The 24,169-nt window shown below is 39.6% G+C and overlaps 4 protein-coding genes across 26 annotated transcripts; 2 read left to right on the top strand and 2 right to left on the bottom strand.

The window, feature by feature from the left end:
- Window positions 1-18: 18 nt before the first annotated feature.
- LOC132795833 (protein obstructor-E) lies at window positions 19-3,216 on the bottom strand. The gene is made up of 4 exons (XM_060806741.1): window positions 2,963-3,216; window positions 957-1,172; window positions 696-890; window positions 19-598 (listed from the first exon to the last, which is right to left on the bottom strand). Exons 1-4 carry the CDS (start codon window positions 3,012-3,014, stop codon window positions 369-371), a joined length of 693 nt encoding a protein of 230 aa, XP_060662724.1. The 5' UTR covers window positions 3,015-3,216; the 3' UTR covers window positions 19-368.
- A 2,842-nt stretch (window positions 3,217-6,058) lies between these two features.
- On the bottom strand, window positions 6,059-8,913 carry LOC132795105 (protein obstructor-E). The gene is made up of 4 exons (XM_060805583.1): window positions 8,731-8,913; window positions 7,763-7,966; window positions 6,448-6,651; window positions 6,059-6,368 (listed from the first exon to the last, which is right to left on the bottom strand). Exons 1-4 carry the CDS (start codon window positions 8,783-8,785, stop codon window positions 6,112-6,114), a joined length of 720 nt encoding a protein of 239 aa, XP_060661566.1. The 5' UTR covers window positions 8,786-8,913; the 3' UTR covers window positions 6,059-6,111.
- Window positions 8,914-11,513: 2,600 nt separating this feature from the next.
- Window positions 11,514-20,119, top strand: LOC132795103 (cytoplasmic dynein 1 intermediate chain). Of its 23 annotated transcripts, none has more exons than XM_060805566.1 (10): window positions 11,514-11,652; window positions 12,111-12,458; window positions 12,522-12,668; window positions 12,987-13,120; window positions 13,548-13,580; window positions 13,906-13,926; window positions 15,581-15,628; window positions 17,467-17,622; window positions 17,717-18,639; window positions 18,705-20,119. In XM_060805566.1, the coding sequence occupies exons 2-10, from the start codon at window positions 12,304-12,306 to the stop codon at window positions 19,056-19,058; spliced, it is 1,971 nt and encodes a 656-aa protein (XP_060661549.1). In that variant the 5' UTR covers window positions 11,514-11,652; window positions 12,111-12,303; the 3' UTR covers window positions 19,059-20,119. The 23 variants fall into 23 exon arrangements, with proteins under 23 accessions (XP_060661549.1, XP_060661544.1, XP_060661540.1 ...); XM_060805561.1 differs by having other exon boundaries at window positions 13,518-13,580; window positions 17,470-17,622; XM_060805557.1 differs by having other exon boundaries at window positions 13,518-13,580.
- Window positions 20,120-22,111: 1,992 nt separating this feature from the next.
- Window positions 22,112-23,947, top strand: LOC132796492 (annexin B10). Its single transcript, XM_060807681.1, has 4 exons — window positions 22,112-22,271; window positions 22,348-23,059; window positions 23,217-23,398; window positions 23,683-23,947. Exons 1-4 carry the CDS (start codon window positions 22,260-22,262, stop codon window positions 23,737-23,739), a joined length of 963 nt encoding a protein of 320 aa, XP_060663664.1. The 5' UTR covers window positions 22,112-22,259; the 3' UTR covers window positions 23,740-23,947.
- Window positions 23,948-24,169: the final 222 nt, after the last annotated feature.

The raw sequence follows: 24,169 nt of genomic DNA, 5'->3' as shown, positions 1-24,169 counted from the left end.
AAAAAAACAACGCGTGTGATTTTCGTCTATGTTCACTCCAAAAATGTGTGTATTACAATAAATAAATTTCCAGTTTATTGCATTTAGTGCTCATTTTGAAAATAACAAAATTAAAAAAAAAAAACTTCATTTACAAATTATGATTAACAAACATTATACAAAAAAAAAAAAGAAAAAGAGCGGTAAGTGACATAGTGCGAGCGGAAAGGAGAGAGAGCATCATGTGTGTGTGCGCGTAAACAAAAAAGTCGAGAGTGAAAGAGCGTGAGAGAGGGAAAGAGCTGAGGTGAGCTTTGAGCATGGCTCAAGCAACAGCTTTTACATACATATGTACAGTTGTTAGTGGGTGTGTTTTTGCGTCAACAACACTATTTGCCATAGTTGGCACAGCCACCGCTGGCGTATTCGGGATCCTCGCAGGTAAGCGTATGCTCATCGAATACCTTGTCCTCGCCACAGCTAATGAGGCGCGGGTAGCCCTCAACACAGGTGATTAAACGGTGGCAGTCGCCCTGCACGGGGAAGCGGGGGAAGGGCCAGAAGCGTGCGGCAACCGAGTTGGGGTCCACTTTCGTTGGGCACTTGAAGCCGACAACAGCTGCAAGAATGCAAGAGAGAGGGAGGGAGAGCACAAAGTAGAATAATCGATATCTAGTTGAAGAGTGGGTGGTGGCAGGTCGATAGGCAACACTCACCCTCAGGATTGCAGTGATCGAGCAGTTGGTCGGGCCAATTGCAGCCATGGATGCGCTCATCATAAGCCAAACCAGCGTCGCAATCCTGTTCGTGGGGTTCGCCATGGGCGCACTTGATGTAGGTGGTCGAGCATTCCTTGGACACGGCATACAAACCGAACTGATATTCGCAGCCAGGCGTCGAGATTGGTGTCGCTGTGGATTGTAAATGGAATGCATGTGGAATGTGCATGCGTGTGTGTGTGTGTTATTGCTACTTACGATCCCACTGGCGTCCCTTGCAGTCCACAGCCCAATTGTAGTTGCAGTGATTGTGCACTGCCCCCTTGCCATCGAAGAGCAAACCATTCTCGCAAGTCTCCAAAGTCAGTGTGCCATTGGTGCAGAGAAAGAACTGATCACAGTTCTCGGTGTGTGCGTAAGCTTGCACGCCATATTTCTCAGGGCACTCGGGGGAACCGACGGCAAGGGCATGTCCTGCAATTGCAAAGTGTTGCCAACTATTAATATCAATGTTACCACCTTACAGGCATAACTTTCAATTTCATTGCGGCGAAGTGTTGCCAACTAAAGGACATTGTTTTCAATTTCTTATGCAGTGAGGTGTTGCCAACGATGCGCATTCTTCGATAGGCAAGTGTTGCCAACTAACGGACATTGTTTTCAATTTCATATGCGGTGAGGTGTTGCCAACGACAGGCAAGTTTTGCCAACTAACGAACATTGTTTTCAATTTCATATGCGGTGAGGTGTTGTCAACGATGCGCATTCTTTGACAGGCAAGTGTTGCCAACTAACGGACATTGTTTTCAATTTCTTAAGCAGTGAGGTGTTGCCAACGACAGGCAAGTTTTGCCAACTAACGGACATTGTTTTCGATTTCTTATGCAGTGAGGTGTTGCCAACGATGCGCATTCTTCGTTAGGCAAGTGCTGCCAACTAACGGACATTGTTTTCAATTTCATATGCGGTGAGGTGTTGCCAACTATGCGCATTTATTACATGCGTCATCGATATCCCAAATGTATGTGACAGTTACATCGGTGGAGGGGGGATGAATGGATGTCGTCAATGCTGTTTTCCCAACGTTTTCCCATGCCCATTATCAAAACTTGAACGTGCAACTTCCTTCCCACAACTCGTTTTATTTGTGTATTTTTCGAATCTCGTGTCAGTGCAGTGCTGTTGTTGTTGATGTTGTTTTTATTGTTGACGCGCCGGCAACGCTTTCGAGCATCTTCGCGTCTATTGGCGCCGGCGTCGACGCCGCTGCCGGTAGCCGTCTGCGCTGTCGACGCTGTGATGTAACCATTTGCCCAGGTAACAGGTTGATGTTGACGTTTTGAAATTTTCAACAGCTTTTCTTTTCTCGCCACAGCAGATAGCAGACATGCATAATATGTATTTAAATCTGTTCAAGATTTCCGGTAATTACTTGTTCACACTTATCGATAAATATCGAGAAACAAGTACCGCTAAATAACGGACAATTCCCCCGAATTCCTGTTCGAATTGAAAGGTAATTTCAAATCAAAATCAAAGGCCATTCTGGTCCAAACAAACACCACACAAAAAAAAAAATAAATAAGTACAAAACAAAAGAAAAAACCAAACTCGTTGGATCGGCGGCATCAGGTAGATTTATAGATCTTATAATGTGATTGTGTCTCTAATTGTCAACTGGTTTGACAGGCCAAGTTCTACTTTTGACTTCGGGGGTATCACATTTAAATGGCATTTGTTTGAATTATAAACACTGCTCTCGCTCTCTACACAGGGCGAAATAAAAAAACAAGTGTAACGAGTTCCAATTAACCTTTTCTTGAAATCTGTCTGCTCAACTTTTTGTCGCAGTGCACTAAAGTGCGCTGAGTCAGTTGGCAAGGCAATGATTGGCACTCGATCTGCATGCCTAATGAGCGTGGTCCACCCTGTTTTAACCCACCCCGAACCCCCCTGTGATCATGTTTAAGTGCGCCCCGCCCTCTCAAATGAATTGAATTGGAGCAGAAAGCAAACAAATCTTAAGTTTAGCCTTCGGCCAGTAAACCAGTAATTAAACTAGATTTCAAATTGGCAAGAACAAAAGAGTTGGCAACGCCAAACAGAAAGACAGACAGCCAATTGCTGCCATTGCTGTGGAATTTTTGAAAGTAAAAGCTCTGCATGGCGCACGCAATTGGGAAGGTTGCGCTAATTACATGCAATGTGTGCAATTTGAATTTGAAATTGAAATGAGTGTGACCGTATTATGTGCTTACACTTACCGCAGGCAATTAATGCCAGGATCAGGACGCTGGTCACTTCAATTCGTTGCATGTTTTTTGGCAAATAACAGTAAAAAAAAATATACCAAAAATAAAGAAAGACTGCGTTTAATTTGAATTGAACGAAAGACGACACAACCAAAAAAAAAACAACGCAGACAACGGAGAAGGAGAGACAGACAGACAGACAATAGCGCGATACTTAAAAAATTGCCGCTACACAGACGTTTCACGTTTTAACGGTTACGCGTTCCAAACTCAACTGAAAAGATTTATACCGCGCTCAAGAAGAAGAAGAAGCAGAAGTAACAGTCGCAGCGGCAGCGACGACGACGGTGGCGACACAAACAAAATTAAAGAAAAAAAACATCACACACACACACAAATACAACAACAAAGTAAAATAAAACGAAAAAGCAAAATAAAAGTTTTGCAAAGCTTTATTTTGTTGTTTTTTGGTTTGCGTTTGCGCGCGTTTCGTATTTGAATTTGCCTGCTTCGATCCGTTTGTGGGGGAGGAGTGAGGGTTGCATACCAGCCTGCGCATGTCTGTGAGTGTGCTTGCATATATGTATGTGTGTGTGTGTGTGTGTGTGTGTTGTCACTGAGCGGGTGTGCGCAACGATTGATCGAGCAAATTTTGGTACAAAAACAAAATGCAAAACGTGATTTGGCTTTACTTTGTTGCCATTGTTGTTGTTGTTGGTATTACTGCTGCTTTTGTTGCCGAGCTGCCAACATGTGTGTGATTGAAAGTAAAAGGCAAAGCTCAAGCAGCTCGTAAGCTTCCATTCATTATTGCATTCGGCCTGCCTCGGGCCCAATCGTGTGTGTTCGTGTAACTGTTTGTGTGTGTTTGATTGTGTGTGGTGTGCTCGTACTTTGCTTTGCTTTCGTTCGTTACATTGTTAACTATTGCAAAACTGTTGTTACTCTTGTCGTCGTCATCGAAGTTGTTGTTGTTGTTGTTGTTCCCGTTGTAGTTGTTGTTGTTGTTGTAAGTTAGCAGGCGGGCGGTCAGACAGCGTCGATTGCATAACGAACAAAGACCGAAAGCTGACGGCGTGCAGACAGCCTGCAGCAGCTGCTTGCACTTTTCGGCAGATGGGCAACACCGTTTCGTCGCCATGTTTGTCTGTCTAGTCTAGTCAATGACCAAGAACACCCTATGCTCAATAATCACTCAAAACGCCTTTAAACAGGCTATGGAAATCAACTGACTATCTATTTTAATTATTTTAAATTCTTTGAATTTCAATTTAGTTAATCTCAGCATTAATTATATTAATTGCATCGTCGTAGTATTAATTTCAAATTCTATACTAAAATTTGGTATGTTTAAACACCGTTTCGTCGCCATGTTTGTCTGCCTAGTGTGTACCAAGAACACCCTGTGCTCAATAACCCCTTAAAATGCCTTTAAACAAGCAATGAAAATCAAATGACGATTTATTTTATTTATTCTAAATTCCTTAAATTGAAATTTAGTTAATCTCAGCATTAATTAATTCCCTGCATCATCAAAATATCAATTTTTATTTCTATGCTTATTGGTATGTTTAAATTTTTTGAAACTGTAATTTTAGTGAGGGTATTTATGCGTCGGTGCTGGTGCATTTTTGCCTAGCCCCGTTACTCATTGGCCAAATGCAATTAATGGCCATTGTGGTGGGTTGACAAAGGGTTAATGATGCTTACGGTTGCGCCTGGAGCGTCAACATTTCATCACACAAGATGCAAAGAGTGAGAGAGAGAGGGAGAGGGCAGATGAGGAGGGAATGATGTTAGCCGCAAAGATTAGCGTCAAATCGATTTGTCCTCGATTCGTTTGGCTAAACAGCAAAACAGTTAGGAGGAGGAGGAGAGCTGCAAAAGATTTCGCGATCGCAAGATAAACACAATTGGCATAATTTCAAGTCTTGTTATTTAATCAAAATGAGTGTTGGCAAATCGATGTGAGTATGAGTACTGTGTGAATGTGTGTATGTGTATGCGATGAATATGATCGATCCGATCTAAAACAATTTACTTAAAATGCGACATATAGTATAGCACTTAATATAAAGGAGAAAAAAAGAGAGAGACACGAGGAAATGTGAAGATTGAAAGCGAAAGGTTAAAGATCAAGAGGAAAACGTTGAGTCAATAGATACGTCAAGTGGAAACATTGAAATGAAGTGAGTAGTTAAAAACGTGAAGTGGAAACATTGAAATATACTAAGTAGATAGATAATCAAGTAGAAAATCGAGTGCAAACCTTGAAATATAGGAAGCATAAAGGAAAAGTAAGAAATTAAAGTTACAGATTGCGAAAATCACAGAAAGTAACTCAATAATTATTAGAGAAGAGCGAGAGAAATGTAAAAATTGGTAGAAAAGAAAAGTTTTTTACAAAGAAATTTCTTGAAATGAAGATTACGCAATAAAAGAAACTCGAATTTCCTAAATTAAAGTGAAACTTAAAGCAGTAAACTATTGAAAACGGTTGAGAAATAGTTTGAGCATAGAAAAAACATTATAATACACTTAAATAGAAGAGCATAGCAGATAGATAGAAGAAGTTAGAGAAACAGAAAGATAGATAGTTTGTCAAAAAAGTTTATTTTTGTTGATTTTGTTTTGTTTTTGTATATTAATTAATAGTTGAAATTATAGAGGAAATATATACACAACGATTCGTAGAGTAAAAGGGAAAGAAATGTATAGAAATAGTTAGAAAGATTGCAGCAAAAAGTCAGAGTGAAGGTAAGGGTAAAGAAAAGTAGCGAGTGAAAAGTAAAGAGAAAGAGAGAGAGAGAATAGCTAGTGACGAGTCGCGAGTAAAACGTTAAAAGTAACGAGTAACGAGAAGTTCAGAGTTGTTTTTTAAGTGCTACACATACGCGCTATAGGAAATAGGCTTGCAACTACTAAGTTTAAGTGACTACGACGCGCGTCCCCTTCTCCTGTGGTGTCTCCAGCTCCGTATCCGGGTCTGTCCAAGTGTGTCCGTGAGTTTAGGGAGTGAGGGATGTGTATCTGTAATTGTTTTGTATTTTGTGTTCGTTTGTCGGGTAACTGTAGAAGACGCGCGTGGACGGCGGGTGGCACGCCAAGTTTTTCTTTTTTTTGCTTTGCTTTTTTTGGGGGGAACAACTTAGGTGGATCGCTTAATCCTTCTTGTCATCGGTCTCCTTGTACCAATCCTCGCAGCCGGGCACATTCTCGGGCGCATCACACATCTCAGTCTGTTCGTTGTACACCTCTCCAAGCTGGCAGCCCAGATCGCGAGGATCATCGCCGTTGAGGCAGACGTAAAACTTCTGGCAATCGGTGGGATGCGCATACTTGGGATGTGTCACAACCTGACCGCGCACATCAGTCTTCGGCTGATCCTTGGGGCACGAGAAACCGCTCTCAGATTTTTCTATACCAGAAAAGAAGAGCAAAGCGAATGCAAAGTTCCATTAGCAAAGTTGATCAAAGCTTTGTTTCGCTAAACTTACTCTCGGGATCGCCGCAACCTTCACGCTTGGCTGTGTCGGGCCACACACAAGTGCCGGAGTACTCATCGAAGTGGAGGCCAACGGTGCACTTCATCTCCAGAGCATCACCATCGATGCAGTTGTAGAAGATGTTGCAGATGTGTGGCTCGGGATGGGCGAAGAAACCGTTCTTGCGTGGACAGTAAGTGGTCGACTTAGGTTCCTCTGTAGAAATAAAGGGATAAACAATATATAAAATTATGCATATTTTATGTGATTTCAAGAGAAAGCGAATAGAAGAACCTTGGACTTGGACTCTGTAATAAATATATTAAATTACATTTTCTTTTCTTTCAATATATAATTATAATTTATCTTTCAATCAATCATTATATGTTTTTTTTGGTTTTAAAATTTTGTTTTTTATAATAATTATGAAATTACATTTTTCATAAAAAATTCGAGCATAACTCTTATTTAAGAGCTAATTAAAGGTTAAAAGATTAATTTCAAGTGAAAGTTGATAGGAGAAATGCATCTATCATTATATGTGATTTTTTTTTAAATTTAATAATACCTATTCTTTTGTGGTTTTATAAAAAAACAATAATAATTATGAAATAACAATTTTCATTAACAAGATTTGACCGCAACTCTTAATTATGGGTTAATTAATGATTTAAAGTGAAGTGAATCTAGAAAATTTGTATTTGTTTCAAGTGAGAAAAAACGAAATGCAAAAATCTGTCATTATAGGTTTTCTTTTTTAAATACCTATTATTTTCTGGTTTCATAATAAAAACATAAATAATAATTAAAAAATGAAGATTGTCAATTTAAAAATTTGACCATAAAGATTGAAAGTTCATAATTGTATTTTTTAAGTGAAAATCAAGAAAAAAAAAAAAATTTAACCATAACTCTGTTTTCTGGCTTAATGAAAGGTTTAAAGTTCATAATTGGTTTTTTTTTAAGTAAAAATAATGAAAAATTTAACCATAACTCTGTTTTCTGGCTTAATTTAAGGTTTAAAGATCATAATTGGTTTGTTTTAAGAGAAAGTCTACAAAAATCATGTCCAGACCATACTTAAACTCTTGTTTAACGGTTAATTCTAGATTTACAGTTTAAAATTTGGTTTTTCTTAAGTAAAAATCTAGAAAAATCTTGTTCAGATAATTTTGTTGGGTCTGATTTAAGAAAATATATCATAAACACTCAAATTTCAAGCAGAGAGTATAAGATTATTGTTACCAAAAGATTATTGATGTCGAGGTCGTTATAAGAACGGAGAGACAGAAGGAAACAAAAGAGTGAGAGAGTGGAAGATACTTACGCAACTCTGTACGATCCTCGCAGTCGACGTTGAAGGGCTGATCGCACTTGTTGATCTTGCGGTTGAGTGGATCAAAGACAAGGCCATCGGGACAGAGCTTTGCCTTTGCGACGCCATCGTCGCACAAATAATATTTGTCGCATTGCACTTCGTCAGCGAATTGACCGTTCGGCTTGGGGCACTCGAAGGCAGCGCCAGCGCCATCTGTTGACGAGAAGGAAGAAGAAAGTTCATTAAACTGGCAGAGAAAAGCTTTCACATCATCCCCCCACACACACACCACCAACGAGCTCAATTCGTATTTCCTACTTTGCAAAAAGTGTAACGCCAAAAACAATCGATAGATGGCGTTCGAAGCGATTGATCGCAATGGGTTTGAGGTTTTTCCTGTTTTATTAAACTCAGCACAGCAATTGCATAATCAAGTCTGACTTGGCTTTGGCTTGCAGCGCTCGTTCCAGTTTCGATTCCAGTTGCAGTCGCAGTTCCAGTCACAGTTGGTCTCAGTCCCAGTTACAGAGTCTTGAATGCAGCCAGCCGGTTTTGTCAGTTACCTGTTTTATTTTTTTTGTTGCCATCGAACTGCGGCATTTAACAACAAAAAATGCAAATTGTATACGCGACATTTGAAAGCTAAGCCAAGCTAAGCTAAGCTAACGCAAATGCCAGACAGGGTCGAGAGATATTGTACAGACAGTTAATAAAACTGTCAGACTGATGGACTGATACCGTTGTTGAGCAAACACACACTAACGCACACTCCAACACACACACACACACACACACGCTTGTGTTACTCAAAAGTGCTGCCCAATGTCAAATTGATTAGCACTTTTTGGCTGCCGCAAACAAAAAAAAAGAATCGAAAGCTCGAGAGCGAGCTGTCGATGACGATTACGCATTGCAATTAATCGATTTGGGTGTGTAAATACTAAATGCAAAATGGCGGACATCTTCATCACACTCACTTGTTGTCGCTACACAGAGCGTCACCACAGCAATGGCACATAAAAATAATTTCATTTTGAAAACTTAAATGTGAACAACGAGCAATTAAAACAAACAAAAAAACAGAAAATTAAAATGTAAGTATTTCTTTTTGTGTTGTATCCTTTGGGACGGGACAAACTAGTAAATCGCGACTCAGCGGTGCGATGGTTAAACTTAAACTAACAACGGAACGCCAAAGAGGCGCACTTTTCAAGACTTTTTTACCGGCAACGCGTGCGCGACGTTTTGGCGTCGACAGCGCAGTCGGGGCGCAGACGCCAATGCTTAACCTGGGGGATTGCTGCGGTTTAGTCGTGCAGTCGACGCTGGCAGCGGCAGCGTCAGTAGCGGAGGCGGAGGTGGAGGTGGAGATGTAGGCAAAGAAAGGCAAGGCAAGGCAAAGCGCTGTAATGAAGCAAGGCAAGTAAACACACACACACGCACACATACAGTTGCCCACATAAAGTGTTTCATTTGTATGTGGTAAAGAGACAGCAACAACAAAAATAAGAAAAAAAAAAAAACTTAAGTTTTGCCGGTTAACGATGTTGCGCCTTGCATGCAAATGCTTCGACAATTTCCAGCAATCAAAATCAGTCGCCAACAATAACACAACACAACACAAATAAAATCAAAATCAAAAGAAAGGAAAAGATAACATGTTAACATTCAAGATGGAACGAACAAAACGCGACAACGACAAAAAAAAAACCTTTCCAATAATAATAACCATAATAACGGGCAACTTCAATTTAAAGCCTGAATGCGTGTGTGTGTGGGTGAGTATGTGTGTGTGTCAGTGTGTACATGCAATTTGTAAACGTCAGCAGCCGACGCCTGTCGCTGCTTGCAGTGTGACCATAATTTATGATATAAGGCCTTGGACAGGATAAAAATTGTAAGTGTGTCAGCGCCAACTCAAAATATTGTATAAATCCATACGAAAATTGTATAAAATATATATCGTCCGCTTATATGTAAATATGTAAAACTATGTATGTAAATATGCTAAATGTGACGCACGCAATACCCAAAAAAAAAAAAAAAACTAAAAACAAAAATGAACTCGTTGTCCTTGAGCGACGATCAAATAGCCGGCAAAACAACACGAGCATGGTAAAAACAGCAGCAACAACAACAACAGCGACAACGACAAAAAAGAAGAAAACAAAAATAAAATGCGAACGATACGAAAAACTGGCTGACCGAACCTTAAAGCAGTTAGCAACTAGTTAAAGTTAATTAAATAAACTTTTACTCTCGGTTGGTTGGTTGGTTGGACGCAGGTCCGGCTGGTTTAGCGGCTTCTAAGAAGCAACAATTAAATTGTAAATTATGCGCGTATCGAATTGTATCACACAGATATACGCATCATAAACGACAACATCATAAACATAAACACACACACACACACACACACACTTGGGCGTCAAAAAAAAGTGTATACACATGTATGCAATTAGCGAAAAACTCTATCTATATCTATATCTATCTCTGTCTGTCTGCCTGTCTGTCTACATGGTTTGGCAATAGTACAACAACAAAATATACCAGACTTACAAGATACCAAAATATACCGCATATCGATCAAGTTTCGTCTTGTTGTTGTTGTTGTTGTAGCAGATGCGCTGATTTATCATTATCATCATCAACATGAATATCATCATTATCGTCATTACTGCTGTTGCCTGGAGCAAGAGACAGCTGAAAGATTTTGTAATTCAAGGTTTTTTTTTTTCGTTGCAACCAAATTAGCTTGCAAAACAACAAAGAAAACAACAGAAAAAAAATACAGAGAGAAATAAAAAAATTTAACTGATGAACGCGATCCACAATCAGCTAATGTTATTTTTTTTTTTGGTCGTTATGAAATCAATGCATATGCAATTTATAGGCCATCAAAGTGTTTGCTTTTAAGCTCAAGATGCGCCAAGATAATAAAATGAGAAAAAGAAAAAGAAAAGAAAAACAAAAATATTAAAGACATTAATATTTGTGTTGATATACATGCACAAAATTTTGAGGCTGGGCTGTCTTGGGCGTCGCAGTCAAATGTGAACGAACTGTGTCATTGTCATGCGTGTGTGTGTGTGTTGGTGTGTATGTGTGGGTGTCTGAAGAGTTGGCAGTACTCTGTTGGTCTTTGGTCTTTTGGCATTTGGTGCCAGGTTAGCAAGCAGGCAAGCAAACAATTAACAACTAATTACGGAAACCGACGCTTAATATGCCAATTGCACACGAACAGTTTTACAGTTATGCTGGCTTGCTGCATATGAGCGTCGCATAAATTACAATGACAATGAGCATTTTGTACAAACTAACATTCTCGTCAGCTTTCTATTTCCATGGGGTTCTTATGATTTCACTTGACGGCCAAATGTGCATTGCATTAATTAGTGTCACTGCCATTAACAGCTGGGTGACACAACGCCATTTCACATTCAAGTATTTGTGACGAGCAGTTTTTTGAATTTTTAGCGCCGGCACACAACGCTGCCAGATCGATGCATTCAAGTGATGCAGTGCTGCCACATTATTTGAATACAGGGTGGCATAACTCATGCAATGACTGTCTACTAATAGCATTTAAAACGCAATTGAAATTGTCTCTTAAATAATTATTATTATTAAAATTCTTAAGTAATTTAGCTTAAACGTGTGCAAACTAAATTCTTATTTGAAAATTCGTGCATTTCTATAGGAATTGTCCAACATTAATTTAGTAGTGTAGCCAAACATATGCGGCATATTTTTTTGAAGATTGCCTGGTATATTTTGGTGTTTAAGCTGCGGTCACGCTGGACGCGTTTTCGATTTGGAACAAAATAAAATGTTATTTTAGCAACAATTTGCAAGTATTTGATTGGTCGCGCAAAACCGTGTATAAACAACATTGAAAGGTGCGCTTACTTTAAAATGTAAATAACGTAACTATAATCGAGTGCAGCATGTGAAAGCATTGCACACAAAAAGGAAAAAAGAAAAATTGAGCACACGAACGGAAAGTAGAAAACGACGTCACAACGATGACTGCGCTGTCAGCGACGACTGTGGCTGCTGCCGTCGCCGACGTCGTCACATCTTGTGGTTGGCATTAGACTATTGATTTTTTTTTGTGTGTGCTGCTGCTGCTTCATGCATTATTGTTAGCCAAAATCAAATTCAAAAGTAATTGAACAGAACGCATACGAAGAACGAAAAAGAAGACACTGACACACGCACAAACACACACACATACGCAAATAGTACGCCTTTTAAGTTATGGCCAGTTGAGGTGACATCATCAAGCCAGCTGCTAACCAATATTGGTTACAACTGATTCATAATAATAATTTGCATTGCTTTTTCTCTTTTTCAGCTCCTTAGACTGCACTTGTTGTAGTTGTAGTTCTGCTTGTTGTTGCCGTTGTTGTCGAGCAGCGTTGAGCGACTTCCCCTCTCTGGCCCCGCCCCCTTCCCCCGAGGCATTGCACCTGTGCATAGAGCGATTAGATTAGCAGCGAAAGACTTGCGGCGTTGCCAGACTACGAGAAGACCAACACAACAAAAACATGGATCGCAAGGCTGAGCTGGAGCGCAAAAAGGCCAAGTTGGCAGCACTGCGCGAGGAGAAGGATCGACGTCGTCGCGAAAAGGAAATCAAAGACATGGAAGAAGCCGCCGGTCGCATTGGCACCGGCACCGGTATCGACAAGGATCAGCGCAAGTAAGTGGGAAATGTCCTTTATCATATATATTATTGGATATATTTTGTGTGATATGCTTATAGGGATCTAGACGAGATGTTGTCGTCGCTGGGCGTGGCGCCCGTTTCGGAAGTGTTGTCCTCATTGTCGTCGGCCAATTCGTTGACATCCGATAATTCCAATACACAGACACCCGATGTCAGTCTGCAAGCCACCGTTAATGGACAAGGGTAATTGCCTAAGCTCAATAAGAATGCTATTCTTATAGGAAAACAACTAACAAAACTGAAACTACTTTGAAATCATCCTTTTTTCAAGTGTTTGTAGTTTGTAATTCATTGTTTGCCTATTAGAAAAGCATTGGTATGGATTATTAAGTGAATTTATGGTATCTAAAGTATTGAATATCATATTTTATGCCTGTTCTTAATCTCAATTTATATTTGTATTGATTATTAAGTGAATTTATGGTATCTAAAGTATTGAATATCATACTTTATGTCTGTTCCTTAACTCAATTTATATTATAATTGTTCTATTTGTTGCAGCAGCGTTGGCAAAAAGCAGCAGCCACTTAATCTGAGCGTCTACAATGTGCAGGCAACAAACATTCCACCAAAGGAGACACTCGTCTATACGAAACAAACACAAACCACCAGCACCGGAGGTCACGAGCGTGATGGTGCGTATTCTCTGATCGTATTTTGCATACATAAATCTATTTACATATAATATTATTATAAAGTAGCAGTTATATTAGCTATAACACGGAACCAAATGTTGTGGCTATTGTGTAGAAACTTTCCCATAGTTTGTTTCTTCGATTCTATTGATTGATTTCTATTACAATGTTTGTATGTGAAAACTGTTTCCCACTTTCTTTGTCCTCCCTCAAAACCAAAGAAACGTTAAAAAGCAAGTCTTATCTAATTTTCTTCCCCCCTCACTTCCGACTTTCCTATCGTTAAATATTTTCAATTGTGTTGCGCCTCATTCGATTCGAAGTAATTTGTAGGGCAAACTTAAAATGCAAACAACAAACAAAATATTGATCAAGTGAAATAAAATAACAAATACAGTTCTTTCTTGCCACTCATCGCCTCTGTCAGGATATATGGAGGACTGGTGGCGTCCACGTAAAGGTACTAATCCTAGTTATAAGCAGGCTAAATTCATTCACTAATAATACATACAATCATATATTTTAGACAGCACACAATTTTCAAATCATCACACACAGTCTGTTTCATTTTTTGAGTTTTAACAATTCTCACTTTGAAATCTTAATTTTTCTTGAATTTTCTTTGGTGCAGCAGCTTCTTCAGCAAATTGTTTCTTTCGATTTTGTAATTCGATACCAATTTGTGGTTATATGATTCGATTTGAGCGCAATTTAATAATTTGTCTATTTACTTTTTCTTCCCCCTTTTATCTGTTCTTGGTACGCACGCAAAAAAAAAACTGCAGCTCATGCTACGGATTATTATGGTGAGTAGTTGTTGATTCTTGTATGTAAAACTAAACTAGTTAGTTACCAACCTACCTACCTACCTACCCCCTCGAAATATCTTTGACTATCCCACCCACCAAGTAGTGTACATTAATAATAATGATATAATAACAACAATCTATCTATCACTGCATAATCTATCTATCTATCTATCTGCTTCTCTGTTTTGTCGTACGTAGTTTGAACGAATCTCGCTGTCGTTAATCGTTTCGTTACTCGTTACTTGCTACACTCGTACTCGTTACTCGTTAGTTGTATTTTGTTTACTTTCCTTCTATATCTGTATGTGTATCTTTAGAGTTAAATCTAGTACTTTTGCTCAATCTCTCACGCATCTTAATATATATATTTAGATTTAGATTCTACAATTTGCTTTTGTTTTCGGCCTTTTCGGTACAATTTCCCCCAATTTAATGATTTCTTTTTGATTTTCATGTAGAAAAAAAGCAAAAAAAACAAAAAACCGAGATTCAGTTTGTATCAGCATTTATTATTGTTAAGCATATATATCTAGATGTTATCACATATATATATATTAATATGTGTGTGCTACATTTAGAGATCTATTATTGAAGCGTTTATGACTACGTATTACGTATGTATATCAAATTGTTCGAACTCCACCCAATTTATAAGTTTTTAATTCTTTTAAGTAGTTGACATCATTTTACTTTTACTTTTTTGTTTAAGTTATTCTCTCTTTTTCTTAAGAAACCAAACAATAAGAAAAGTGCTCGCATTTTGATTTTGCGTATGACACTGTATAACAGTCCCGACTGTTATACTTTAGCTGTGTATTTGGAGGTTAGGCTTGCCTTTCGTTGATCATTATTTATGTTTTTTTTTTAGCATAACAAAAACGACATTTATCTAAATATATATTTATATATCCATAATGTGTTTAGCCAACTTTTCCATACATATATATATACATATCTTCTTAACTATAAATTATAATAAGTCTAAATAAATTGTAAGCCTAAACATACACATATGCTCACACACACTCACACGTACACCCACACACACACTGACACACACAATGCATGTGTAAGCACTGAGAAATATCATGTACTATATATAATACTATATACTATATATTGACTTAGAACTTATCAGTTATATAATCGTAACATTGTAATATCGATATCGGTCTACCGATCGATTTATGTGCTAATATTTTTTTTTCTCAAATTTACCGACCAAAAAAGACCAAGATAAAAAGAAAAGTTTTTATGTTCTATCGACCCCACTCTCTCTATCTCTATCTATCTCTCTCGATATCTGTTTCTCATTACCACCCTCGAAAAAGAAAACACACGTCTCTCGAAAGCATTTCTCAATATTTCCATAAAATAATCTCATAAAAGCGAAAGCTTTTAATTCGATTCCGTTCATCACATTTGGTTTGATTCTGTTTTTTTTTTTTATTACTATCATTTTGTGACAAAGAGTTTTCCAAACTCGAATCAACAATTTTTTTAAGGGGCGGTACGACGCAAAAAGAAAAGATTTCAAATATATTGGAAGCCCGAATTTTGCTTTTGTTTTTGAAAAAAAAAATACTGAAATGAAACTGAAACAACTACAATGTATATGTACAATATATTTATTTCTTTATATTTCTTCAAGATGAATACAATCTTAATCCGGGTTTAGAGTGGGAGGATGAATTCACAGGTAGGTACACCACTCGATGACAGTGACGGGAATCTCGACATGAAGCAAAATAGGAACGTACAAATTCTAACAAAAATTCTGAAGTTCTGAAATTTTTCAATTCAAATTACATGTTGAAAATTGCAATGAGATAAACGATAAAAAAAAAGATCTTCGCGGCTGGCTGTCACTTTCTAGCGAACACACACGGACACAACACAAACACAGACACGCTCTCTCTCCCTCTCTCTATCTCAATCTCTCGCTCTTTGTCTCTATCCGTCTGTCTCTGTCTTGCCAAATGTGTGTGCTACTCTCTTATCATATTGCATGCATCCCAACTCTTTCCATCATACTCATTGTCTCTCGCATATTGTGTGACTAATCCAAAGATTCATCAAATTCATCAAAAATGCTAAAAACACAAAATTCAAATCTAACTGCGATTTAAATTGCAATCGAATTGCGAGCTGAGTGTGTGAAAGCTTTTTTTGGTTTCGGCTACGAACGGTCACATTGGTTTTTTTTTCTGAAACGATGACCGATATTCCAGTTCCTTCCAGTTCGAGTGATCCTTTCGTCTTGTCTCTTCTTCTTCCGCGCACTCTCACCTACACACGCACACACACACATGCATTCTCTCTGCATCTGTATCTGTCTCCGTCTCTGTCTCTCACCACAAGCACAGCAAAAACAAAAACAACAAAAAAAGCGATGTTGGCGACCACGAACGAAATGCGAAAAGCGACCTCTGTTGGCTGTTATTGAATGGTTACAAAAGCAATTAAAAAGGCAATGAGAAAAATATGTGTAATATATATATTTCTAGCATAAAATACCAATATGTAATTTTAAGTGCAAATTTATAAACTGGGTGGAGCAATTGAAACAAAACAGTAACTGAAAATCGCGTGAGTCGAGAAATGTTGATATGAACTCTCGCATAGTGAATAATACTATAATATGATAACTAGCAATTACAACTACTACTACTACTACTACTACAACTACACACACACATACATAGATGCATACAAAAACATACCATAATAATAATACTACTTGAATATCTCTTATGCTGCGACACACACACAAACATATGTACATACACACACACACACAAAACACATACGTACATACAACAACAACACAAGGAAAAACGTTTGTACATTGAACTTTGTTTTAAAGAGATTTTGTTTCTTTTTGTTTGTTTTCTAATTGGCTTTGTGTAATAGTTCCAAACGGTAAAAAGCGAATGCACCTATCTCTTTCTAACACACACACACACACGTACACAGCATATACTATATACTATGTGTGTAAGATATGTAAAATAACCGAGCATACCCTATTTGATACATTCTACACACGGTATTTGTGGTGCGTGTGTGTTCCCCCTCCCCTCTCTCCACCTTCTCCCACTACACACACACTTTCTCTCTTCCTCTTTATACATGCTCTCCCACAACGGTGTGGAGTGTCTCTATGTCACTGTCTCCCTCTCTCTCGTCAAAGTTTATCTGTCTATCGCTGTTTTTCAACACTGCAACTGAACACAGACACACACACACACATACACAATAACCAACCCCCTTCCCCATGATCACCAAGCTAAGCTCCCAGCTGAGACAAAGCCAAACTGAAAAAAGTCAAACAAAACAAAAATGCAATGCAAGAATGACAGAGACAACAACAACAAGCAGCAAACGCAAAAGAATTAAAAGAGTGCAACAACAACAATAACAACAAGAAACCGAAAGCAAATGCAAAAGTAGAATTGTTCCTGTTCTGTCGATTGTCAAGTTCCTTTAGCTGTGTTAGTTTTATACCTTAAACAGTGCTTGCATTTGATGCCCAAGGAGATGACGAAGAGAGCTCGCTTCCCCATTTGGATCACGGCTTCAGCTCCAAGCTGCCACCAGGCTATCTCAACCATGGACTGCCCACCGTCAAGGACGTGGCGCCCGCTATCACGCCCCTCGAACAGAAGAAAGAGCAGGAGGAGAAGAAGGAAGGTGAGTCCCCAAATGCTCCCCCAAATCAAACCATTTTTAGGGGACTTTTCTTATCTTGGAATTAACCTTTTATCTTCCTTTCTGCTCTATTCAGTCAAGGAACTGTCGGAGGAGCAGAAGCAGATGATCATCCTGTCGGAGGACTTTCAGCGATTCGTCTTGCGCGCCGGACGCGTCGTGGAGCGTGCGCTCTCCGAGAACGTGGACATCTATACGGACTACATCGGGTGCGGGGACAACGAGGAGGCGAATGACGAACGCTCCCATGCACGGCTGTCGCTGAATCGAGTGTTCTACGATGAGCGCTGGTCGAAGAATCGCTGCATCACGAGCATGGATTGGTCGACACATTTCCCTGAACTGGTTGTGGCCTCGTATCACAACAACGAGGAGAGTCCCAATGAGCCGGATGGCGTTGTGATGGTTTGGAATACCAAATTCAAGAAGCAAACGCCCGAGGATGTTTTCCATTGCCAGAGCGCCGTCATGTCCACCTGCTTTGCCAAGTTCAATCCCAATCTGATACTCGGCGGCACATATTCGGGACAGATTGTCCTCTGGGACAATCGCGTCCAGAAGCGTACCCCCATCCAACGGACGCCATTGAGCGCAGCGGCCCACACACATCCCGTGTACTGTCTGCAAATGGTTGGCACACAGAATGCGCACAATGTCATCTCCATATCGTCGGATGGCAAGTTGTGTTCGTGGTCGTTGGACATGTTGTCCCAACCGCAGGACACATTAGAGTTGCAGCAACGTCAGTCGAAGGCCATTGCAATCACATCGATGGCATTCCCGGCCAATGAGATCAACAGCCTGGTGATGGGCAGCGAGGATGGTTATGTCTATTCGGCCTCACGTCATGGCCTGCGCTCGGGTGTGAATGAGGTGTTTGAACGTCACTTGGGACCCATCACTGGCATCTCGACGCATTACAATCAATCGTCACCGGACTTTGGGCATCTGTTCCTTACCTCCTCCATTGACTGGACCATCAAATTGTGGTCCCTCAAGGTAAGTTTGATTGGCTGAAGCAGAGAGAGTAAGAGAGTGATGTCTAACCGATAATCTTCCGATAGGATACACGACCTTTGTATTCGTTTGAGGACAACTCGGACTATGTGATGGACGTCGCCTGGTCGCCCGTTCATCCCGCCCTCTTTGCGGCTGTCGATGGTAGCGGTCGTCTCGATTTGTGGAATCTCAATCAAGACACCGAAGTACCAACAGCCTCAATCGTTGTCGACGGTGCGCCGGCGCTCAATCGCGTCTCGTGGACCCCATCCGGGTTGCATGTCTGCATTGGCGATGAGTCCGGCAAACTGTATGTCTACGATGTGGCTGAGCATCTGGCGCAACCGTCGCGCGATGAATGGTCGCGATTCAATGCCACGCTTAACGAGCTCAAGATGAACCAAAACGATGAGGTCTAAGAGAAGTTCCCTTTTTTCCACCCCCTCCAAAAAGCATCTTCCGCTCCTCCAACCCAAAAAAGTTCCCCTCACGGGAAAACAAACACAAAGGAAAAACAAAAAAAGAATAACTAATAACAACGTTGATATATAGTAGGATGAGTTGTCTGCTCCCATCTCTAAGCAATTGGAGTTATATTCATAGATCGTTACGCTTGAGTCAGTGTTGGAAAGCGTGGACAAGGAGTAGAATGGAGCAGTAGAACACACCACACACACATACACGCGATGCAAACAAAAGACTATATATTTGTATTTTTTTTTGGGAATTTAATATTTAATTGTATTTACATATATATTTACTATATACTTTATGTAACTACTCGTGCTATATTATTAGTTTCCGCTTCCGTTGCTCCCTTCCCTTCACTTCCCTATTCCATCCCCCGCACAGTGGTGAAGTTCATGAAATGAAATTCAACACATGAGAACTCGAAAAACGAAGTTCACGCGTTTTGGTGAATTTCATCAAATGAAGTTCAACACAAGAAGATGAAGAGAACTCAAATCGAGTTAAAAGAGAACTCAGAAAAAAAAGAATCCTGCTAACATTTTTGCATTGGTATTGTAATTTATTTTGATACAAATATTATTATAATTATTATTATTATTATTAGAAGTGATTTGATCTTTCTGTTTTGCTTTTTCCTCTCGCGCCCTGTGTATAAAAAAAAAACAAAAACGAAAAGAAGAAAACTAAAAACGAATCGAAAAAAGAAAATGATTTTTTTTCATTCATACACATACATATGCATATACATATATACGATATATATATATATATAAAGCGAACAACAAGTTGAGAATTAGAAGAATGAGATAAACAAAAACACACACACAAAATGTATATTATTAATGAACTCGTGCAAAGTAACAAAACTGAGCAAACTATTTAAACGAGATTAAATAAAGATAAACCTATTAACACACATACACACCACACACACACACACATGCATGCATCAGCGCATGTTAGTGTGTGTGTGTGTGTGCGTGCGTGCGTGAATAATGCCTCAATTAAACCGCATTCTTTTCTATTCATTCACTTTGGCATGAATCATGCCAAAGCTAGTGCAAATGCATTTGTATTTGTGACAGTCCGTAGTTAGAATGAGGTGATGTCTTAAAGCTCTCACGTCTCAAGTGTAAGCGACGCAAGCCGTAGTTGGAAGAAAGAGACATTCAAAGCTCGCTCGCTTGCTGGCAAAAGCTTTTGCCTATGCAAGCAAGCACATGATACAATTCATGATACAATAACACAAGGTAGTCTCGTCGGAAAAGCTGCCCCTTATCGACAGTAGAGCTTTGCGATTAACCCTTCAATTGCGCATAGGGTTTAATTGTTCCACTATATTAAAAAGAGTTGAAATGTTTTTTATAATTTAATTTTTAATAGTTTAGAAGTTGAAAGTAATCGTTATTTTTGTTTTTGATTACTAATTATTTTGTTCAGGTTCTTAATTCTATCATAAAGTTCAAATATATATATAATATAATTGCAATCTGACATTTTTGTCTTGCGCAAGGGTTAATCTCCACAAAAAAAATCGTCCGCGCACAACCTTTCGCTTCAACAAGCACGAGCGCACTGACCATGATACAATAATACAAGGTAGTCTCGTCGTGTGCTTTTTTCGATCGGTTTCTGTCCACTATCGTCAGTGCGCTCGTGCTTGTTGAAGCGAAAGGTTGTGCGCGGACGATTTTTTCCCTAAATGTTAACCCTTGTGCAAGACAAAAATGTCAGATTGCAATTATATTATATATATATATGAACTTTATGATAGAATTAAGAACCTGAACAAAAAAATTAGTAATCAAAAATAAAAACAACGATTACTGTCAACTTCTAAACTGTAAATAATTAAATTATAAAAACATTTCAACTCTTTTTTATATAGTGGAACAATTAAACCCTATGCGCCATTGAAGGGTTAATCACAAAGCTCTACTGTCGATTCTTTCGCACTCACTAGGCGCAGTCGTTTCACTCGCACTTATGCATGTGATAGATAGTGGACAGCTTTTCCGACGAGACTACCTTGTGTTATTGTATCATGGCACTGACGATAGTGGCTCGAAGCCGAACGTTAAGGCACGCGACGAGACTACCTTGTGTTATTGTATCATGATACAATTATACAAGGTAGTCTCGTCGGAAAAAGCTTCCGTCAGTACGCATTCGTATTTCGACGCAAGAGGTTGTCTGCGGACGAATTTTTTTCTGCAATTAACCCTTGTGAAAAATGACATTTTGCAATGTATGCCGTAGATACGGATAGAATTAAAACATTTCGAGAATTAGAGAATTCTCATATATGTATATTGTTAATATTATTCATAAACAACTTACATTTTAGAAATATGTCAAAAAGACATTAATATTAGCTTCAAATTATGTAAATATTAATATCATCGTCTAAGGGTTAATGCGCATTTCATTGTCGTCTCGCTCACACTGCTGTGCTGAGACTCTTTCACTCGCACTCATTGTTTTGTTTAAAGTCGGACAGCTTTTTCCGACGAGACTACCTTGTATAATTGTATCATGAGCAAGCATGCTATGCGCCAGGTTGGGCGGTTGCATGATACAATAACACAAGGTAGTCTCGTCGCGTGCCTTAACGTTCGGCTTCGAGCCACTATCGTCAGTGCGCTCGTGCTTGTTGAAGCGAAAGGTTGTGCGCGGACGATTTTTTTTGTGGAGATTAACCCTTGCGCAAGACAAAAATGTCAGATTGCAATTATATTATATATATATTTGAACTTTATGATAGAATTAAGAACCTGAACAAAATAATTAGTAATCAAAAACAAAAATAACGATTACTTTCAACTTCTAAACTATTAAAAATTAAATTATAAAAAACATTTCAACTCTTTTTAATATAGTGGAACAATTAAACCCTATGCGCAATTGAAGGGTTAATCGCAAAGCTCTACTGTCGATAAGGGGCAGCTTTTCCGACGAGACTACCTTGTGTTATTGTATCATGGGCGGTTGGGCGATGACAACGCCGCCTCAGTTGCAAAAGCTAAAGCAAACAGAGCAGACGAAAGCGCACTACCAAAGAAAACAACAGCAACATTTGCATAGAAAGTGCAGAGTGAATCATCATAAAAACACTTGTGCGAAATTACGTTTAACGTGCAGCAAACAAAATGGATTACAAGGTAAGCGAGTGCAGTGCTCGATTGGTTGTTTGTTTGTTCGATACTTTACACTGAATATTGATTTGACTGCGCCCAGCCTGTGCCCACTGTTGTGCCCCGTAACCCTTTCGACCCCGCCAGCGACAGCCAGGAGCTGCGTGATGCGATGCGTGGCCTGGGCACCGATGAGCAGAAAATCATCGATGTGCTGACGACGCGCACCAATGGGCAACGTCAGAAAATTAGAGCCATCTATGAGTCAGAGTTCGAAAGCGATCTTATCGATGACTTGAAGGGCGAGCTGGGCGGCCATTTTGAAGATGTTATTGTGGCACTGATGCGACCACCGGTCGAATATCTGTGCAAGCAATTGCATGCGGCCATGGCCGGTGTGGGCACCGAGGAGGCAACGCTCGTCGAGATCTTGTGCACCAAGAGCAACGAGGAGATGCAGCAGATTGCCGTCACCTACGAGGATCAGTATGGACGCCCCCTGGCCGAGCAGATGTGCAGTGAGACGTCTGGCTTCTTTCGCCGCCTGCTCACGCTTATTGTGACGGGAGTGCGTGATAATCTCGACACGCCCGTGGATGCCGAGCAGGCCAAGGATCAGGCTGCACAGCTGTATGCGGCAGGCGAGGCCAAACTGGGCACCGACGAGGAGGTCTTCAATCGCATCATGGCGCACGCCAGCTTCGCCCAGCTGCGTCTCGTCTTTGACGAGTACAAGGAGCTCTCTGGCCAGACCATTGAGCAGGCGATCAAGCATGAGATGGCCGATGAGCTGCACGACGCCATGATGGCCATAGGTAAGGCTGATACTCCCTCTACAGGGTATGGATAAGAGGGTATATTCTTAGAAGATAAATCAAGCATCCTCTGCCCCATCACTGGATAGATTTAGATCATAATTGTAATATCCCATAATTGAAAAACGATTAATAATATTGTATATTCCCTCTGTAGTTGAGTGTGTGCAGTCGCCAGCAGCTTTCTTTGCCAATCGTCTGTACAAGGCGATGAACGGCGCCGGCACCGATGACGCGACGCTTATACGCATCATTGTCTGTCGCTCTGAGATCGATCTGGAGACCATCAAGCAGGAGTTTGAGCGCATCTACAATCGCACGCTCCACAGTGCTGTTGTGGTGAGTTAAGAGCTGAACTTGTTAAATCATCTAGTTGTATTCCCCATACATACATAGTTTAAACACTTGAGTAATGCTTATCCACCTTTTGCTTTTTTTTGTATTCCTGGTTCTTGTTCTTGATCCGTTTGTTATTGTCTTGTTGTTGTTGGTGGTGCTAGGACGTAAGTATTGGGCTCACTCACATTGGCTTTTAACTTTCGGTTTACGGAATTCCAAATTATCTAAGCTTCAATTCAACTTTTTAACCAACTTGATTAATATCGTATTTTCTTCTCTTGCAGGCGGAGACTTCGGGTGATTACAAGCGCGCTTTGACAGCGCTGTTGGGAGGCGCCTAAACAGGAACAGAAACAGGAATAGAAGAATGTCAATGCTAATCCGAGATTAAATATATATATATATAGTATTGTAGTGCCTTTAGAACAGTATGACTCGCTTTTAATGTTTGCTTGAAGCGCACAGTTGCAGCTATAAAATTATTATTATGTGTATTACAAAACTTAAGCTAAAACTTTAAGTTTTAATAAAATTGTTACTCAACTTAAAATTTGTTAATGAAATCCATCGACAAGAAGAGTGGGCAGGGGATTAGGTTTAGAATAGTGAGGTAGCAGTTGCATTTACTTAGCTTACTTCATCAGTTCCCATAATAATAAACTGCAAACTACTTCTCGTATGTTTAAAACCCTTGATTTATGCACGTTAAATCGATAGCTGCAATTTGAAAACAAATCGTTGCACCTGTCATCGATATTGAGCAAAGCTATT

This window comes from Drosophila nasuta, chromosome X, assembly GCF_023558535.2.
Source record: "Drosophila nasuta strain 15112-1781.00 chromosome X, ASM2355853v1, whole genome shotgun sequence".
In the NCBI taxonomy this organism is placed as follows: Eukaryota; Metazoa; Arthropoda; class Insecta; order Diptera; family Drosophilidae; genus Drosophila; species Drosophila nasuta.
This window is presented reverse-complemented; position numbering and strand designations above follow the sequence as displayed.

Bases quoted from the DNA above. Each gene is read 5' to 3' on its own strand.
- LOC132795105 (XM_060805583.1), bottom strand. From the start codon at position 8,785: ATGAAATTATTTTTATGTGCCATTGCTGTGGTGACGCTCTGTGTAGCG. The intron at 7,967-8,730 runs GTGAGTGTGATG...TCTCGTCAACAG, and splicing joins GCTCTGTGTAGCGACAACAA to ATGGCGCTGGCGCTGCCTTC. The intron at 6,369-6,447 runs GTAAGTTTAGCG...TTTCTGGTATAG, and splicing joins AGGTTGCGGCGATCCCGAGA to AAAAATCTGAGAGCGGTTTC.
- LOC132795103 (XM_060805557.1), top strand. From the start codon at position 12,304: ATGGATCGCAAGGCTGAGCTGGAGCGCAAAAAGGCCAAGTTGGCAGCA. The intron at 13,121-13,517 runs GTGCGTATTCTC...TAACAAATACAG, and splicing joins CGGAGGTCACGAGCGTGATG to TTCTTTCTTGCCACTCATCG. The intron at 17,623-17,716 runs GTGAGTCCCCAA...TGCTCTATTCAG, and splicing joins GCAGGAGGAGAAGAAGGAAG to TCAAGGAACTGTCGGAGGAG.
- LOC132796492 (XM_060807681.1), top strand. The intron at 23,060-23,216 runs GTAAGGCTGATA...TTCCCTCTGTAG, and splicing joins CGACGCCATGATGGCCATAG to TTGAGTGTGTGCAGTCGCCA. The intron at 23,399-23,682 runs GTGAGTTAAGAG...CTTCTCTTGCAG, and splicing joins CGCTCCACAGTGCTGTTGTG to GCGGAGACTTCGGGTGATTA.
- LOC132795833 (XM_060806741.1), bottom strand. From the start codon at position 3,014: ATGCAACGAATTGAAGTGACCAGCGTCCTGATCCTGGCATTAATTGCC. The intron at 1,173-2,962 runs GTAAGTGTAAGC...TTGCAATTGCAG, and splicing joins CCTGGCATTAATTGCCTGCG to GACATGCCCTTGCCGTCGGT. The intron at 599-695 runs GTGAGTGTTGCC...GCATTCTTGCAG, and splicing joins CGATCACTGCAATCCTGAGG to CTGTTGTCGGCTTCAAGTGC.